Below are 17,584 nucleotides of genomic sequence, written 5' to 3' on the forward strand. Positions count from 1 at the left end.
GCTTTCCCTTTGAAAAGGTCTGGGAAAAGTCCCCTGAGTGACTATGGATTCTGCAGAGCAACAGCTTCCTTTGGAAAGCAGCTGTGCTTTCGGATCAGCAGTGGCTGCAGCTTGAAGTGTGCCTTAGAAGCTGTTCTTGCTGGGGGCTGTGCCTGCAGGCAAGCTCCAGGAGTAAGGAATTGACTGCTGATGGCTCTGAATGCATCGCCCCAACACCTTGCTTGGTGTCTGCTGTGCTCTGCTGTCCTGCTCATGCAGGTGTGCAGCACAGACGTGCAGTGATAAATTGTCCTGCAAAGTTGACTTATCTGAGGGTTATGCTTTACAACAAAAAAAATTTGGGAAAGAACCAATAGACAAAATACATTTTAATTTATTAAATTAAATCCAGTCCATTTGATAAAATACAAGCTTATATTAGCAATTTGTTTAAACCTGGGTTGTTTTTGTTTTAAGAAATACAGTGAATTAAGAAGAGAGAATAGACAATTTCTCCTTTTTTTTTTTCTTTTTTTTTTCCTTGCTGTTAATAAAGTCCAGGATTGAAACGAACTTAAATTATTTGAACAAAACTGTTAAAAACATTATAAAGAGATTAAACAAGCAGATCAAATTCTTAGAAACATCTAACATGCAAAACTTTTAGTACAGTTTGAATGTTTCAAATTAATATCCTGAAAAATTAATCTCCTGAAATATTATTTTGGCAAGCACTGGGATTACTGTAGGTTCCTATGGGTCCAAGGATGACTGTGGGAAGTGCCATCCTGTGTTTGTTCCCACCCAAACACAGCTTACTGCAGGTGTTCCATATTCTGGTGGTTGTGTTCGGCCCTGCTGCAGCGAACAGAGATGGCACCATTAAATTCTCACACAATGCAGTGAGAAGATGCTGTCTGCATGTATTCCAAGTACAATCCACATGCCAACAGTTCAAGAATTGTTCTTATGGGAGTTATCAGCAATGCATACGTGTTTGCAGAATCCCCAAGTTCATTAAATTTGCCTTAGGCTTCAGCTAGAAGGAAGTTTAAGAAAAAATGCTCCTGTGTTCAAGTCTGTTTCATTACATGTGAATGAATATCTGATCCCTATTCAAGTCTGAGGATAGTTTCCCTTCATTCTAGACAACACACGTGTTACAAACACATAAAGTTTCTCAAATTTTTTTCCCAAAATAATTAGTAAAACCATTAAATAAGCAATAGACTAATTATATTGCATAACTTATTAATAGAAATTGTAAAGTCTTGATGAACAAAGGCTAAAAAAATGGTTTCTTAAAACACGTGTACCTCAGCAAAAGTTAAATGCGCAGCAGTCTAAAAAAATCAGCTTCAGAACAATGACACTTGAAATGGCCTATCTCAGAAATGACAGATGGCTTACATTCTACATTACATTTTTCTTTAAGAAGAGTTTCTAAGTAACATTCGCTTGTGGTTGTTCCTAGCATTAGCATTACCAATATACAGGCAATAATCTAGGAATTTCAAGGCAATATTTTCCACCTTGCATATGCAAAGAGTTAACATTTATTAAAATTGTAAGCATGTCCTTTTCATTAAAGGATCACAAACTGCTGTAGGTAAAATCCATGTACAATATTTACACTCACCCGAACAGCTGTACAAATTACATAAGTATCTTAGATCCTCTGGAGGAGCCTGGTGGGTGCCTGGCTGTGTCCATGTACTTCTCTACAAACCAGCCTGCTATCAGGGCTGTCTCTTGAGTTCAGCCCCCTCTTGCTCCTGCATCAGCCCTTCAGTTTTGGAAACATCCAGCCTTCCAGCTGGAAAGCCCCAAAACACTACCTGTGCCAGATTTATTTTAGAGTTTAATGACGTTTGGTTCCTCCAGCTTCTAAAACAACCCTGGAAGTTCAGACCAGCCCCTGTGAAGCTGTGCTTTCTGGTGATGCCATTTGAGGTCCTACTTCCAAAACCCCTCAAGAAAGGGCCAGACTACTCCCTGGTCTTTCTCTGCCCCACTTAGAGGGTGTTGCTAAATAAAACTGGTTTGGGTTTTAATTATCTGTCCTGTTGTGATTGTTTTCCCTCCTACCCTGTGTAGCTATGCGTAGGGACATTGCCTGCAATCCTACCTTTGCTGCCCAAAGTCAGTCTCCTAATGTGACGCCAGCTGGCATAGTAATGAACCTGCTCCTGTGAAAAACTAGGTCACTCCTCGCAGGGTGTTTTGCCAGTTCTAAACCAAGCGCTTTGTGGTTTGTTGTGTTAACAGAAAGTGTGTGTGCATATCATTAATCACTGGAGCTGCTGTTGATAACACCGGTTCTCTGATCTTAACACTCCTCGTGAAAATTGCATAGTGATACATCTTAACAGAAACGCTGCGTTTAAGCTGCCTGGGTGCCAGGAGGGTCCGGGTTCAAACGTTGAGGATCCGCGACGGCGCTTGGAAAACAGCAGAAGGGTTGGGGGAGAACCTGGTCTTCACCTCTGGGATCTAGTGGGGTGAGGGGAGAGAGAAATGTTAGTGTGACACAGAGTACAACTGTGTAGAGAGTCCGAGAGAGCTGGAGTGCTGCGAGGATCTATCTGCTCTCCCTGTAACGTGCCACTACCCAACAAGTGTTGTCTCTTGGCTGGGCAGCGGTGAGACTGGCCTTGGCGTGCAGGGTGACCCAAGGGCAGGTGCGATGCTGTGCCAACGAGGAGGGACGTAGTTGTAACCCAGCCCTTGGACCTGGAGGTGTGTGGTGTGATGGGGATAACCATGGCTGGGCAGGCCTTGGCTGGAGCCAGCTTCTGCAAGATGAAGAGCTGCCTCTTCACAAAGCCCTGCTGGCAAATACTCTACAAACATCACAACAAATTCACCGCTGGCCTGGTGCTGGATTTTAAGTGAGAGGAATTACAGTGGTGTGTGTCTGGTCCTTAACCTTTTGGAGAATGCCATCTGGGCTCCATCAAAATGTTCCATTGTAATGCTTTATGGGGCTATGATCTATGTCTGATGTGAACAGACCTGGAGTACCCAAAGGAGAACAGGCCATGCCAGGCTGTGAAACTTCAAGGACTCAGATAAGGATGTTGAAAGGAAAGGCAGAGATAAGTTGTTGTTCTCTCTAGTGTCTGTGGAGTCATAATTACATGCAATAAGTATCTGTTTTGGTTGTACTGAAGCATGAAGGACACCTGGATGCTTCTGTCATCCTTAATGCTGAAAACCCAAAGGTTTTGAAACAACAGTGGCCATAGATGTGCATCCAGCCCAGGACTCTGGGTGAATCTGGCCATAAAACATGAAAGGGTGGAAAGCTCTGCTGGGTATGCTGATGGGCACCATCCAAGCAGAGAAAGAAGAGCAAGACCACAGGCAAAGAGAGTATAGGGGAAAAGGGAAAGCTATTGATCTGGTTGTTATTATTTCATTGTTCTGATTTTTCCGTTCCTCTGGGGATGCATCTGACACACTGAGGAACAAATGATATGTCACAAACAGCCTGTGCACAGCTCAGCAGCTGGGGAGAGCCATTCCCCTGAGTCCTCTGTGTAGGCTGTCAGGACAGAACGTAAACCTGACTCTCACATGTCTGGCAAAGCCAGGGCTTTCAGGCCAGAGGGAAAGTCCAAATGATCAAGTGTGAACCAGAGACAGTCTGGCTTCTCTTTGAACTGGTGGCTCTTTGGCACCATCTTTGTTCCTGACTACACTTTTCTCATGCTGTCTGTGAGAGAGGCTGTACCCTGGGGCTCCAGGACACGAGACCTTTGCTGCGTGGTCCAGAGTGCAGTGTCCTGGGCGGCAAATGTTTGTGTCTGGGATTCCAGTCTTCCTTTCCTTTCCTTGAGAACTGGGATAGGGACTCCGAGGGGTTCATCTAGGACCCTCTCCTTTGCATCCTATCTGCTAAATAGGAAGACACTGTATTTTGACCCCTCTAGGGTCAAAATGAAAAATTAAATTCACAAGCATTAAAATACAAGGTTTAAGGGTTAAATATCCTCTATCCTCATTGCTGCACCTCGGTAAGCAGCCCAGACTATTTAGAGCAAGGAGGAAATTTTGGTGAGGTTTGCAAATTCTGTTTTGCCTGAGGTCACTGTCCCACTTGCAGCAGAGCTGGATATACCCATCGTGTGCCTTGTCGCAGCAGTGTGCTGGCAATCCTCTGCGGAGGAGGCACTTGACTGTCTGCTGATTAAACACTTCTTCCTTGTCTCCTCCAAGGCAAAGATTTACTTTTTACGTGTGGCCCTGGAGTAGCTGCTATTACCTCTAACAGTACAGCACACTGTGGCTGGGGAGTTCAGCCCCGGCCCCATCTCTGCTTTCTGAATCACTCAGTGCAGCCTCTGAACCAATTCTGCAGTTGGCTGTGAGGTGCTGCTCTTCTTGGTGGTCTAATGCAAAAAGCAGCTAAACCAGAGCCTTGTCAGTGCGCACTTTCCTTCCTTGTGGGGATGGGGAGTGGGTGGGGTCCTGCTAGGGAAAATGCTGAGTACAGAGAGAACATTTCCTTGGGGGATTTTCAGTAACATGTATTTCATGAACAAGAAAATTATCTTCACTGGTATAGAGGGTTGTAGAAACTCACGGGAAAATCCCAAGGAAGTCTCGGAGGCCCAAGAGCTGTGCAGCTTGGCTGCTCACCACAGCTGTGTCCTCCTTGGTGTTGGTAGTCGGGGCAGCCTCTGCCCCCACCAGCACGGGGGAGTTTTGTCCTGCCTGGGTGTGTGCTGTTCCTCAGGCAGGGATCTGCAAAGGTTCCCATGCAAACACCTGTGCCCGTGGTTGATGCTGGTACCAGAGGCTGAATCTCACACTGCAGCCCTAGTGCTGGTGCACACTGACCACTCCAAGGGTGTGCAGAGTGTTGATTGCACCTTACACACAGAGAGGGGATGGCACACACACACCTTGTACATAAGGTATCCACTTGAGGCATTGAATTATGGGTTGAATGATGACCAGTTACAGTATGACATTGTCTAGCACATATCTCTGAAGACAAGGGATGGCCACGTTACCTTATGGGCAGTGATGAAAGAGGGGTCAGTGAGGACATGGCTAAACACACCACTGCTAAAAAATGAGTAGTTCCTGATGTGTACACTTTGGGTTTTACTCTCATTGACTTTAGGATTTTTAAAAACTGTTAATTACCTTAAAGTCTGCCTTGTAGCTTGTCTCTTGAACAAAATGGTCTTCTGGCATAATGAAGCCTTGTTTTGTCTTTATAGGCTTGGATGGTTTGGCTCCAGTCCATGGGCGATACTCTTGTCTGAAATGAGATTGTCAAGACAGAAGAACCCATAAAACACAATATATCCATTGGGTGCTTCTGCTCAGAGTGGTTGCAAAGCCAGAAGGCAAGGCTGGTTGTAATCAGTTCATAAGATTGAACTTGGCTAAGGCATACTGAGAATAAAAGAAGTACTGAGTGTAGAGGCCTGCCTCTCTCACAAAGCCTATGATGAAAGGTGCAACAGAGCACAGACTGGGCTAACTGGTTGGCCTGACTTAACTCTCCTTTTATTCCTGCAAAATGTGCTCTCTCCTGGCAGTGCTTGGTGCTTCCCTCCTGGATAAGAAAAATTCAAAAAAGACTTTTTGCAAGAAGGCCCATTGACCACTTACAATGTAAAACATGTCTAGCTCATTGGCCACTATGTAAACCCCCTTGGTCTGGTGCCTGGCCCTCCCATGTGGAGAGAGTGTGCTGGTGTTCCCTTCCTTGGCTCTGGCTCTCAACAGGAGCCAGGTTTGCCAGTGTGTGCTGCGCTGCACAGCTGTGGCAGCCCAGTCTGAAATGCATCCAAAGGGAGACACCATCTCAGCTGGCAGATGCTTCTGCAGATGATTTTCCTTCGGGGGGAAGTACTTTAAATCTGCATGGTGATGTCTGAGAAGGCATCACTGCTCCGAGGATTAGTCAGCCAAGTGCCATCAGAGAAACGGGTGCAGAGACTGCACTGGGAAAGGGGCAGACCATGTTTCGAGAGCACCAAAGAACAGCACGGCAGGGTCTGGCTCAGCTTGGCTGCCAGGTCCCTTCTGCAGCCTTTTCCCTACTTCTCTGTACCCCTTGTCACAGACAGGCCTCACTGATGCCTCTCCATTAGGACTCTCTGAATGCTGCAGTAGCAGCCAGCTGAGCTGGCTCATTTCTCTCAGGAGAAGACAGGAGTCTGCTCTGTTTGTGTACGTATCTCTGGCAACCAACAGGCAGTTTCTGTAGCAAAGGGAGAGGTGACTAACTGAGATGTGACAGTTTTATGTTCATACCCTGGCATACTTCAATAATATCTGCATTTTACTATCGGCTTATACACAAGATCAAGGGGTAAGACTGAGTCCTTCGTGCCCAGGCTAGGGAAACAGACACAGTACAGTTTAGCTTTGATCACAGCCTTTCTGTTTTTCCTTTTTCCCAAGCATGCTATTTGCTATTTTGATAGTAGATGCAAATTCCCCTTTTAAAAATCTTATTTTAAGGTGCGTGAGTGTGTAGTATTATTTTAGAATGTGTAGTTTGGACATGATCCTTTCAGTATATCACCAAAGTGATATAACCACTGCCTGGTTTATGTTTTATTTCTAATAATAGACTCAGCCTTAAAATGCTGCCTCATTTCTTTGCTGATTTGTAGATACAGGGTACAACCCTGGACTGTATCTAAGCCAGTGAGAAACCAGCATGCTAACAAAATTAATTCCAAAAAATTAAATATCTCTTTCTTGACCAAGTTAGCTGCTGGCAGCAGCCTCCTGCCAGGATAGATGAGTACAGCTGCAGGCACAAGGAAAGGAGCAGGAACCTGCTGCTGGGGCTGACAGCAGTTTGTCAGCTTGAGTGAGGGTGGAGCGAGTTCTTAAATCCACTCAGTCAGTAGCGGGTATTGCTCTGTGGAAGAGCTGCTGTCCAAAAGCAAAGCCAGGCTTCTGTCAGGGCTCTCTATGTCCAGTGCAAATCTTGTTTATAATCAGTTTGCTCTCACTGTCCTGAGCAGCCACCTTCTGCCTTCTCTGCACCTTGCTGTTCGGGCCTGCTCAGGCAGCAGGTGAGTGTCCATGCAGCTCTCCTGGAGCTGGTAGTGGGGTTCCCGCTGCTCCAACACCTCAGGGTCAGGGAGCACCTTTGCAAAAAGGTGATTTTGGCCGAGTGATGCCCCAAGAAGACAACCTTTCAGCAGGGAATCCCAGATGTGTGTGAATGTTCAATCTGAGCTCTGCTCTGCTGCACAGCCAGAGGGAGGACACAGAGCTACTGGGCAAAATACCAGCAAAATGGTACAAAACCATCAATTACATCCCAGCAGTTTCTAGGAACTGGAACCTGCCACTCCACATAAAGCCCAATTTCCTCAGGAATGCTGGTGGCATTGATTCCTAACCATTCAACCTCATGCTGACTGGTCTCCTCGCTGCAATAGAGGGTGTCCTCAGCTTGCAATGAATGACTGTGCTGCCTGTCTGTACAGCCAGCTCTGTCTCACTGCTTTATAGCAGATCATTTGCTGATTTGGCAGACCCCCAAACACAGCCCTTTTGGATCACAGGACCCTCATTTTGGCTCGAAGCCAAACCATTCTCCTCTCACCCTGAACAGTCAAAACTATTTTTGAGGCACCTACATGCACTGAGGAAATGCTCTGCCTTCAGCCACAGAATCAGAAATGTGAGGGCAGATATAGCCACGGCCCAGACCCACAGCAGCATTTCCAGTCTGGGCTTAGGATTTCCCACTGGGTAAACCCAGGACTCTGAGCCACAGAGAAGGGCTGGGCACAACATAGACAATATATCTCCTCTGGGAGCTGAGGTACTTAAACCAAGAAATTAATACTGTAACCTTTGATACAGAAAATGCAGCTAACTAAATCTGCTCTGCCCTTCAGCTTGCAGGATACAGGCTCTCATCTCCAGCTGTATAATCAAGAGTTAGAAGGAACATAAGCCAAAATACCAGTTTGGTGACTTGACTAGAAATCGGTCTTGGAATCATGAGTGGAGTTGAAATGCATGAGCTACTCTAAGCCTGGGGACGAGGAATGACCTGTTTTTAATGTGCTTAGTTTAAGATGTCAAATGTCAAGATTAGCCACTGTCTTCTTTCTCCCTTGTACCCTTGTGTGATGCGACATCCAGCTGCTGCTGGGGATGAACATGCAAGACTGTCTGTTGCTGCTGGACATGGTTATCTTCATCCTTCCTGCTGTACCCCTCCTCCTCTTCCTGTCCCTAGACAGCAGCAGTTGTCAGGTTACTTTGGGTCTGCAAGGACCTGCAGTTGAGGGAAAGTAGCCTCTAGGCCATAACTCAGTGTCCAGGCTCTCTTTAGGTTCTGTTTTGTCCTCCACTACTACAACCTAGAGGTGAGATTTTTGATCTCCATATATAGAAATGATCCAGTGGTACTTCTAAGTACTAAAGCACTGGGATTGTGAAAGAAAAAGGCCTCCTGAGTAGCATGCAAGATTTAAAACAGTATGGATCAAAAGGGAAGGGCTGCTTTTATTGTACTGCTGTTTCTGTACCTCCGACTCACTCTAGGAAGAATTAAGAAGTGGCTTTTTGCAGGTGGTTGCCCCTTATGGAACTGCTTTCATCATATAAATCAATGCTTTGTCATTTGTTTCTTTGCTCTTTCTCAAAATTGGTTAACAGAGCCCAAGAAAAGGCATGTATTTCATACTGTGGGGGGATGTGTCTGGAGGGGAAGGTTTGGATCTGTGCAGTGTGGAGAGGGAAGCTAGTGGCCTGCTGGGACAGTTTAACCCCCATGGGAATACAGCTAATGTATAGGCTAGAAACAGAAAAAAGCACTGGACTATTAAATTACCAGAGGGTTACGATGAAGCCCAGCTTTGACAAGAGCTGGTGGCTGGGTGCCATCTCCCTCCCCTAGTGAGCAAGACCGGCTAACAGCCCAGGCAGGGGGGAAGCCCCACCATGATTTGCCTCGTGGTCTTGGAAACTTCAGGGCATTTTTTGGGAATGATGGATTTGGGATTGGTCCTTCTGTTCTTTCCAGACACGGTGCTGCTGCAGCTCAAGCTGCTGGGTGCTGCAAACCATGTAGTGACTGGGACTAATTGCTGCCTCCAGCTCTTCCCATTTCATGTGCTCCACAAATGTTTTCTGGCCCTGCAGAGAAAGCTGCCTGCAAAATCCTTTTTATTTCACTGACCCAGTGAAAATCTAACCTAGAAACGTTTCTAACTTCACAGAGATGGAGGACTCCTCTGGTGGGCATGGGAAGGCAGAAAATGGAAACACCGACCAGGCTGGAGCTGCTGTTTCCATACAGATTTATCTTCAGCATTGATACTATTCCTTTGCCTGATCATACAGCACAAATGCCATCACAGTTGTCATTTTAGTAGTTCATCTTTATGTCACAGCTTGCTTTCCATGATTAATTATCCATGGCAGTTCTGAGCTGCTGCATTACAATCCCATTTCTTATTTAAGAAATGGAGAAAAAGGCTCATTCTGTATAGCTGACCATAAATCAAAGCTACGCTGCCTCAGCTAGTCTGTGCTCATTCTTTCAGTGTCTTATTCCTTCTCATACCCAATACGCCAGTGAGAATTGAACAGCACAATGAACATTTCTCCAGTTTTCCCTCCAGGAGGAAAGTTGTGTGCACAGCTTGGGAGTCTCTGTTATTTTCTTCTCAAAGTACACACTACTCTAGATGTCTGTTGGGGAAGCCAGACTGGTGTGCAAGGGGTTTGGGCAGAAGGTGTGGGGTGAAACGTCTCCCCGTTTGTGACACAGCTCCTTGCAGGTTCCTGGCAGGGCCATGGAGCTGGTTTGCCCAGGCAGAGTTGTGTGGCCAGTGGTGCTCTCCCAGAGGACAGGCTGAGTCTGCTTGCTGGCAAAGACCCCCCTAGGCCAGGGAGGATGCTGTGGCATCTCCTGGCAAATGGAGGATTGCAAATGTCATGAGTCATGGTTGCAGTGATGAGAGCTCTGTGTGATGGACAAAGTCAGAAGCCCTCCTGGATAACTGAGCCATTAAACTGCTTCTCCTCTGAGCTGTGGCAGACACTGGTGGGGTGCTGGAGGCCATTCCAGTCCTTGGACACAGGAGCAGATTGTGCCCATTCTCCTACCCAGCCAAAGAGCCCAGCATGAGGACAGAAGTGGGGGAAAGAAAAGGCGGATGGAGGTTAAAAATAGAGGGGTAGGGAAAAGACATAGCAGAGAGGAAGAGACCAGCACACAGGAATTATAGAGGAGGAAAGCAGAAGACACCTGGATGAATCCTGTCTCAGCTCTCACCTGCAGGAAGGTCAGGCAGTACTTGGAGCTGCTCATAACTCACAGGAAAGAAGCAACAGCAAAAGACTGGACTGAAAGGACCAAACAAAACCTTAAGCCTCAAACTGTTGTCTTAGGGTGAGTTTTAAGAGGGTGCTCTGGTCACAAACAGATGCCTAAGGAAGGAGTATTGACAGTGGTCTGATAGGACGGGTAGCTGCTTCCCTCTTATTGGAGCTGTGTGAATGGGGGTGGTGTGGGTAGGTCTGAGGGTCTTGACTTCTGTCATTATCCCACTTTTCACTCTTTCCCCTTTTTCTCTAACCTAAGGTTGAGGGTACATTGAGGGGAGGAAGTTCCTCCTACTTTATGCAACAGCTTTGAATCTTCCCCATTTCAGTTCTGCAGCATACTTTGCACAACAGATACCCTCTCTTGAGCCTCTATTCCCAGCTCACCTGGCTCTCCCCTCACATTCCTCTGTCCCTCTCCAAGCCCTCCCTTCCCCACCCAGGCTATGCAGTGCACAGTGAGCCCCTCTGGATCCATCCCAATGCCTGCACCAAGTAAGCTTTCTTGTTAAATAGCGTAAAAATCAGGGGCTTCAGTATTAATTTCCCCAAGCAGCAAGACACTTAAGAATGTAAAGATAACTGTAAGCCTTGATTATAAAAGCTTTACTGTTATTATTGAGGATAAGCATGCATTTAAAGATCTTGCTGGATCAAGGATGGAGCTCCTCATACGCAGTACTATTAACCCTGCTGGCTCAGGTGTGTACTTTGATCCCATATTACGGAACACAAGCACAGGTATTTTCTTTGTTTTCTGCACAGCTGAAATAAGATGCTTTGCATTGTGAAGCAGTCACCACAGGTCACCTTGTTTCTCTGCACAAGCATTACTTGAAGGCGAATGAATAGGAGAGGCAGCCAAGTAAGATGTTCTGTGACTGCATCCATAGCTATGGGGAAAAGCGTCATCCCCTTCGTTCTGCAGTGTCGCTTCTGGTGGGGTCATGTCTGTTCCATGGTCACAGTGAATGGCACATGTCGAGTTCTCATGCAAGAAGGTGGGAATTCAGTTTGCTGGGGCATCTTCCACCCCACTATTCCAAAAAATCATTAGCAATGGCACATCAGACACCTTTCCCCCTAATTACCCCAGGTCTTTATGAGGTTTCTTCTCATCAGAACAAAATTGCTTGATCTCTGGGGCCCAGTTTGGTCTGCTTTACTGCTGTGCCTCCCACCTGTGAACAAGTTGGGTGCTCTTGACTCTCCTGCCTGCTCAGAACACCTGTCCTGTGGAAACCCCAACTGCAGAGATCAGGCTGTGCTCATTGTGCACATGTGCAGAAATTTGCAGTCATCCTCCCAGTTCCCCGAGTGCCAATACAAGCAAAGACAATGGGTGGGGGAAGAACAGGCAAAACAATCCCTCGCAACTCTGGTGCAACGTTTTCCTTTACACATTTGAAGTGCTTTCCAAAAGCTGGCAGGTTACTGAAGGGAAAACTGAAGTCTGAAGCGACCTATAGTGTAGCTGAGCATCGAACAGGGTTCTCCTCCCAGCAATACCAGCCCTGGCAAGGAGGTCATGCCTTATCCCTGTTGCCTTGTAACAAGGTAAGAAAATGACATCCAGAGAACAGAGCCAGCTGCAGATACCTGCTGACAGCACCAGCTTCTCTCATCCTCTATTAAGAGAGCTAAGTAAAGCACTTCTCTATTTCTAGAATGTCTGCTAAATGCAATCAAGACCTAGTATTACAATTAATTGTGTGCAAGCCAAAAGTACACAGCACCTGCAACTTACTGCTGAAGGGAGAAGTCACTTCCATGATGCCAAAGGACAAACATTTGGGAAGGTGCAGAGGGGCCACTCAGCACTTTCTTCTGCCTCCTCCAGCATCAGTAAGGTATAATCTACTGCAACCCTCTGCAGCAGTCCCTGGGATCTTTTCATAGTTGGAGCACATCCCATTTTAGCCTTTCAAGTGCAGCTTGTATCGATCTGCCTCGGCCTGTGTGCCTGAGCACCCACCATGCAGCCCCTTGGGGTTTGACTTCATTCAGCCCCTGCAGAACTCCAGCCAAAATCCAGGGACTGGAGGGATCAGGAAGCTGCCCCAAAGATCTGGGGATATAGGGTAATAGTTTGTAGGCCAAGCAGCTGTGCTGTCCTTCCACCTTTTATTCAGAGTTATTATTTCAAAATCAAAAGTCTTTGCTTCCTCAGCAGTACAGGTATTCTTCCACTACCCCCTACCCTTTATCCTGGCCATAGAAAGATGCCCTCGGTCTTGGATATTGATCCCATGGGTTTGTTTTGTGCTGGGAAATGCCAGGTCAAGCTGACTGGCTTAACCACGTACAGACAGTTTTGTACACAGCTGAGTTTCTTTCTGAACTAAAAGCAGCATGCAGAATGAAGTCTCACAGGAGCAGAGCACTTATGCACAAAAGCACATCAAATGGTGCTGCATTTTACAGGGGACTCACCACTACCCTTGGGTGCTTCACAGAAACAAACACAATAGGCTGTTGTAGAACCATGCAGTCAAAATTCCTGCATTAAAAAAAAAACCAAAACAAACAAACCACAGAACATAAAAAAAGAAAACCCCAACATCTTACAGAGTCAAGCAAGAAAACCACTACTGCCATTAAAAGCATGGAGGGGACCATGTATCAACTCCAACTTTTCTGCATGTCTTGTTCAATGCCCTGCCTTGCCCTCTCTTTTCACACTAAACAAGCCCAGCCAGCTGCTGAGACCTGACACAGTCACACAGTACAGCTGGAGGCTGCTGACCAGCAGTGTCCACACTGCAGGAGCAGATCCTGCCAGGAAGAGCCTTGTGGTGTGTGCCTGACCTGGCTGGGCACACTGCTGAAGCTGCTGAAGCACCCGGAGCACAAAGGACTCAAATCACCCATTTCTTGTGAGGGTGGACACAGCTCCCCACACAGAGAGCCCAGTCCTCAGGCCTGGGCTATAGGGATGGGCTGATACTCCTGCAACAGCAGAAAAGGAGGAATCTCCCCAAGGTTCTCCCTAGCAAGGAAATTAGTGTCTTACCAAAAACGTGTATGTTTTCCATACCTTTGCTCCTCTCTAAGCACCTACCTGCAGAGATCCTTGCCTGCATGTCTCTGCAGGACACTCTCCCTTTTCCCACCCTCCCTAAAGACATAATGTGGCTCACTAACCTTCTCCTCAGGACAAAGCTGCCCCTAGTTAGAGAAACCTCCCCTACTCTGCCTCTACCACAGGTGATCTGACTTTCCTTCTGCCTTCTCACCTGTGGGTGGGTGCAGTTTACAAGACATGAGGCAGGTCCCTGTGGCCAGAGCGTAGTGGAGTTGTGTGTGGCCACCAAGGGACAGTTTAATGAACAAGGAGGGTCCTTCTAGTCTTTGTCAGAGAGGAAGATGAAGATCAATCCTTAATGGTGCTGTTCAGCTACTACCTGAAGATAAGTGTTTGCAGACTGCAATGCTGCCTTTGGAAAATAAAACAAGAGGAGAGGAATGAACTGTAATGTGTTAGTGGAAATGTCCTTGTCGTTGTGAGTGCTCAGCTCACCAAAGGTGGGGGTGCTGTGATCACCCCTTCCCAATTCAGACTGTGGCACTGCTCCTGGGGCTTTGCCATGACTGAAGCTACCCAATATAAACCAAGTGCCCCAAGTGTAACTGAAAATGAGTAACTCTGCCAAGTACCTGCTTAGTCTTTCTTTAAAAAACAAAAAGAGACAAATATAAATGAAAGTAGAATCTTGCAGCCTGTGAAGCTATTGTGAACTTTTCTCCTGCTGCTTGTTGTGACTCCTGTGTGCTCAGTGGTACAGAGACTTCTTAAATGCAATGTTGTACTAGGTGATAATCCAAAGAAACCATGGGAATTACTGGAATAAGGCAAAAGTGGCCTGATTTACATAGTCCCATCTGTATCAGTTGTGTACTGTGTATTCAAACAGCTTAAAGGTTTTACATGAGAACTTTGTTCTGGTGTGGCTGCCCTGGCTCGTGCCTCCATCCTTGTCCTGCACTCCTCCTCCTTTCAGCAGTGAGGAGTTCCTTAAATAACTTGAAGTCTTACTTTTTGTAAAACTTGTTTTGATTTCCATGTTGGTATGTTGTCCCAGCCAGTAATTTGTCGTGTGATCTGTAAACTTCTTGTTCTTTGATAACAGTAGCTGAGAGCCCAGTGTAAGAGCAGAGAAGTCAGAGGGAAGGAAGGTTTGAGAAGTGACTTTGCTGAGCATTCAAACAGCTGTAGGGCAGCTGCAGCTTTAATGCAGGCTAATGCAGCCTTCCTCTGGGGTCAGGCTGAAGAAGCAGGGGGAAGCTTCAACAAAATGGTGGAGATAGATGTGTTTCTGAGACGTGAACCTTGCTAGGTTCTAGGCAGGTTTCTCTGAAGTAATTCCTGTGCTGCTTTCAAAGTGTGTTTTGGCTTAAGAATAATAATCACTCTGTGATTATCCGGGGAGATGTGGAAAAGGAGAAAACAGCGCACAAATTCAAGCACTGCAGTTATCCTTCCTAAGTCTGCATGTTCACCACACATGGAGCAGGACAGCTGCCTGTGTGAGGAGGAGTGGTTTAAGCAATATCCCCCAGGGCTCCCAGTTTGTCTTAAAACCACTGTGATACATAATCTAATGAGTTGCAGTGATGAAGAGAAATGTCTCCTAGGTACATAATAGGTAATAAGAGTCTAAATACTTGAGAATCTACTGGAATAAAAATAATTACTCTATTAATATATCTCATCGGTATATTAAAATCTGCCGAATATCATTATGAGGAAGCATGTGGTAACAGCATGAAACTGATACAATATTCAACAGCAGCCTTGTAGGAGCTGAAATCCCCTCTCCTCCCATGGGGAGAGTCAGTAAGAACAAGAGTTGAATTTAGGTGCATCTCACCTGACTTTGTTTCAGGAAATAAGCATCTGTAATCAGTCATGCTGTTCAGAGAGAAAGGAAGGCATTGGTAACATAAGTCACTTAGTAATTTTTAAAGACTGGGACAGGTGGTTCGTGACAGTTTTCTCCATTACCCATTAGATGACATAGGGGATACATCCCGAAAATGTCTTCTTCTCTGACTGATCTTTTAAGGCTGTAATTTGGCTCGCCATGAATGTCGCATTCCAGGAGTTTTAAAGGGAAAGCGATGATGGCACCGAGGGATTCGGGGAACGCAGCTCAGTGCGGCTGTTGGGCACGGACGGGTGGCAGGCAGCTCTGGCTGTCGGAGGTGCCGAGTCTCCCGGCAGCGGGTGGGTAGCGCGCTGCTGCGCCAGGGATGCAATCATGGATCCCCCCGGCGTGCTTCCTCCTCTCCCCGAGCGCGGCCCGGGCGGCGGCGCGCCCGGGGACGGTCCCGCTGCCCCGGCACGCACAGGGGCCGCCGGGGCCAGGCACCTGCCCGGGGCACAAGCGACACTTTAAAGGACCGCACTTCCAAAAGCAAAGGCGGCTTCGGCGAGAGGCTGAGCCCGCCGGCGAGGCGGCAGCCCCCGTCCCCCTCCCCTCGGTGGCGGTTCCGCCCGCCGGCATCCCCGCGCTGCGGAGGAGCGTCCCCGCCCGCGGCAGGAGCAGCCCCGGCTCGGGGCGGCCGCCGGGCCCGGTTACCTGTAGGAGGTGGTGTGGCCGCCGTCCGCCTGCGAGCGCGGCCGGAGCTGCTCGGGGCCGTCGATCGCCGTTCTCCCGCCGCCGCCGGGCAAGGCGCAGGCGGCGCGTCCCGGGGCGGGCTGGGGGGCGGCCCCGTCCCTCCCGCCGCCGCCGCCACCGCTACTGGCGCTGACCCAGGGGAAGGCGTCCCTCCTCGGGAGGGGCCACGCTCTGAAGTCCTGCCGGTACTGGGTCTCCGCCGCGAAGGGCTCTCCGGCGGCGGCCGCCCGGCCCTTCCTGCGGCCGCTCGGCTTCCCGGCGGCGGCGGCGGGATCCCGCGGGCGGCGCGCCGGGGCAGGCGGGCGAGCGCTGCCCCGCGAGGGGGGCCCGCCGCGCTGGGGCGGCCCGTCCTCCTGCTCCTCGATGTCCGAGTAGTTGTGGATGGTGAGCGGCACAGAGAGGTCGGACTTGTCCAGCTGGCTCCAGAAGCGGGCCAGGCAGCACACCCGGCTGATGCAGGGCCAGGCCATGGCCGCGGCCGCAGCCCCCGCCTCGCCCGCAGCGACGCCCGCGGCTCCGGCGCCCGCAGCCGGCCGCGCTCCCGGCTTCAGCCCTCATCGGCGGCAGCCCCTCCTCCCGCCGCCCCCTTCCCCGGTAACGACACCCCCTCGCCGGGATTACGGCCCGCACACGTGACCCGGCTGCCGGTGGGAGCCCCGTGCAGCGGCGGGGGAGGGAACGCGGGACCGGACCCCGCGCCCCCGGGGAACCCGCTCTGCCCGTGCGCCGCCGAGAGCCGCTGTCTGTGCCGCTGCTTCGGGAGCCGCTCCGTGCCCGGCAGCGCCGAAGCGCGCCCAGTCACGGGCTCCGGCCAGGCGAGGAGCGCTGCTCCGCTGTAGATGGTTGGTGCTGCTCAGTTATACCCTCGAGGGGTATAATCGTCACCACTCATGATTAGAGAAAGCGTTTGTATATGAAACCTGGCGTTTAAAAAATAAGTGATCCGGATGAGAAACAGCAGCCTTGCAGTGTTAGTTTCCAATAGCTGCGTGCAAAACCCCACCTCTCTTAATCTCCCTCCCTCCATTTACATTAACAGTTTAACCACTTCACTTTTAAAATACCTCCTATTGACCAAAATCCAAGCATCCATGTATCCTAATACAGGACCCACCTTCTTTACTGTTTGCCAGAGACTGCAAATTACAGCTTTCCTTTTGTACATTCAGGTTCAAAACCAAACAGTCCTGGCACAAAACAGTGAAACTGACGGAATTACATCGGGGATAAGCCGGGCTTTTGAAATTTTACGTCTTATGTAATAAGTGGCTACGGGCCATAATGCTCCTCCCCAGTTTCCCATTCAGTGTGTTATTACAGAGGAAGCTGAATCTCCCAGAGGGTCACCAAACTATGAAATATAAGGCTTTAGAAGTGAAGAATGCAGATAAACTGAGATCCCTCCTGTTAGAAAATCATATACTCTAGTTACGGGTGATTATCTGATAAGATAGGTGTAATGGCTTTAAACTGGAAGATTAGATTAGATATCAAGAAGACATTCTTCCCTGTGAGGGTGGTGAGGCACTGGCAACAGGTTGCCCAGATCTCTGGCTGTTCCATCCCTGGAAACATTCAGCGTTGGATGGGGCTTTGAGCAACCTGGTCTAGTGGAAGGTTCCCTGCCCATTGTGGGGGTGTTGGAACTA

The 17,584-nt window shown here is 48.5% G+C and overlaps 1 protein-coding gene across 1 annotated transcript; it reads right to left on the reverse strand.

The window, feature by feature from the left end:
* Positions 1–356: 356 nt before the first annotated feature.
* MAP6D1 (MAP6 domain containing 1) lies at positions 357–17,298 on the reverse strand. Its single transcript, XM_051781558.1, has 3 exons — positions 15,897–17,298; positions 5,137–5,254; positions 357–2,472 (listed from the first exon to the last, which is right to left on the reverse strand). Exons 1-3 carry the CDS (start codon positions 16,403–16,405, stop codon positions 2,395–2,397), a joined length of 705 nt encoding a protein of 234 aa, XP_051637518.1. The 5' UTR covers positions 16,406–17,298; the 3' UTR covers positions 357–2,394.
* Positions 17,299–17,584: the final 286 nt, after the last annotated feature.

This window comes from Manacus candei, unplaced genomic scaffold (assembly GCF_025592945.1).
Source record: "Manacus candei isolate 608988 ecotype Guabito, Panama unplaced genomic scaffold, ASM2559294v1 h1tg000015l, whole genome shotgun sequence".
Classification (NCBI taxonomy): domain Eukaryota; kingdom Metazoa; phylum Chordata; class Aves; order Passeriformes; family Pipridae; genus Manacus; species Manacus candei.

Excerpts from the sequence above, each read along its gene's own strand:
- MAP6D1 (XM_051781558.1), bottom strand. The coding sequence starts at position 16,405 with ATGGCCTGGCCCTGCATCAGCCGGGTGTGCTGCCTGGCCCGCTTCTGG. Across the intron at positions 5,255-15,896 it reads GGCCACACCACCTCCTACAG|ACAAGAGTATCGCCCATGGA; the intron begins GTAACCGGGCCC and ends ATCTCATTTCAG. Across the intron at positions 2,473-5,136 it reads GCTACAAGGCAGACTTTAAG|ATCCCAGAGGTGAAGACCAG; the intron begins GTAATTAACAGT and ends TCACCCCACTAG.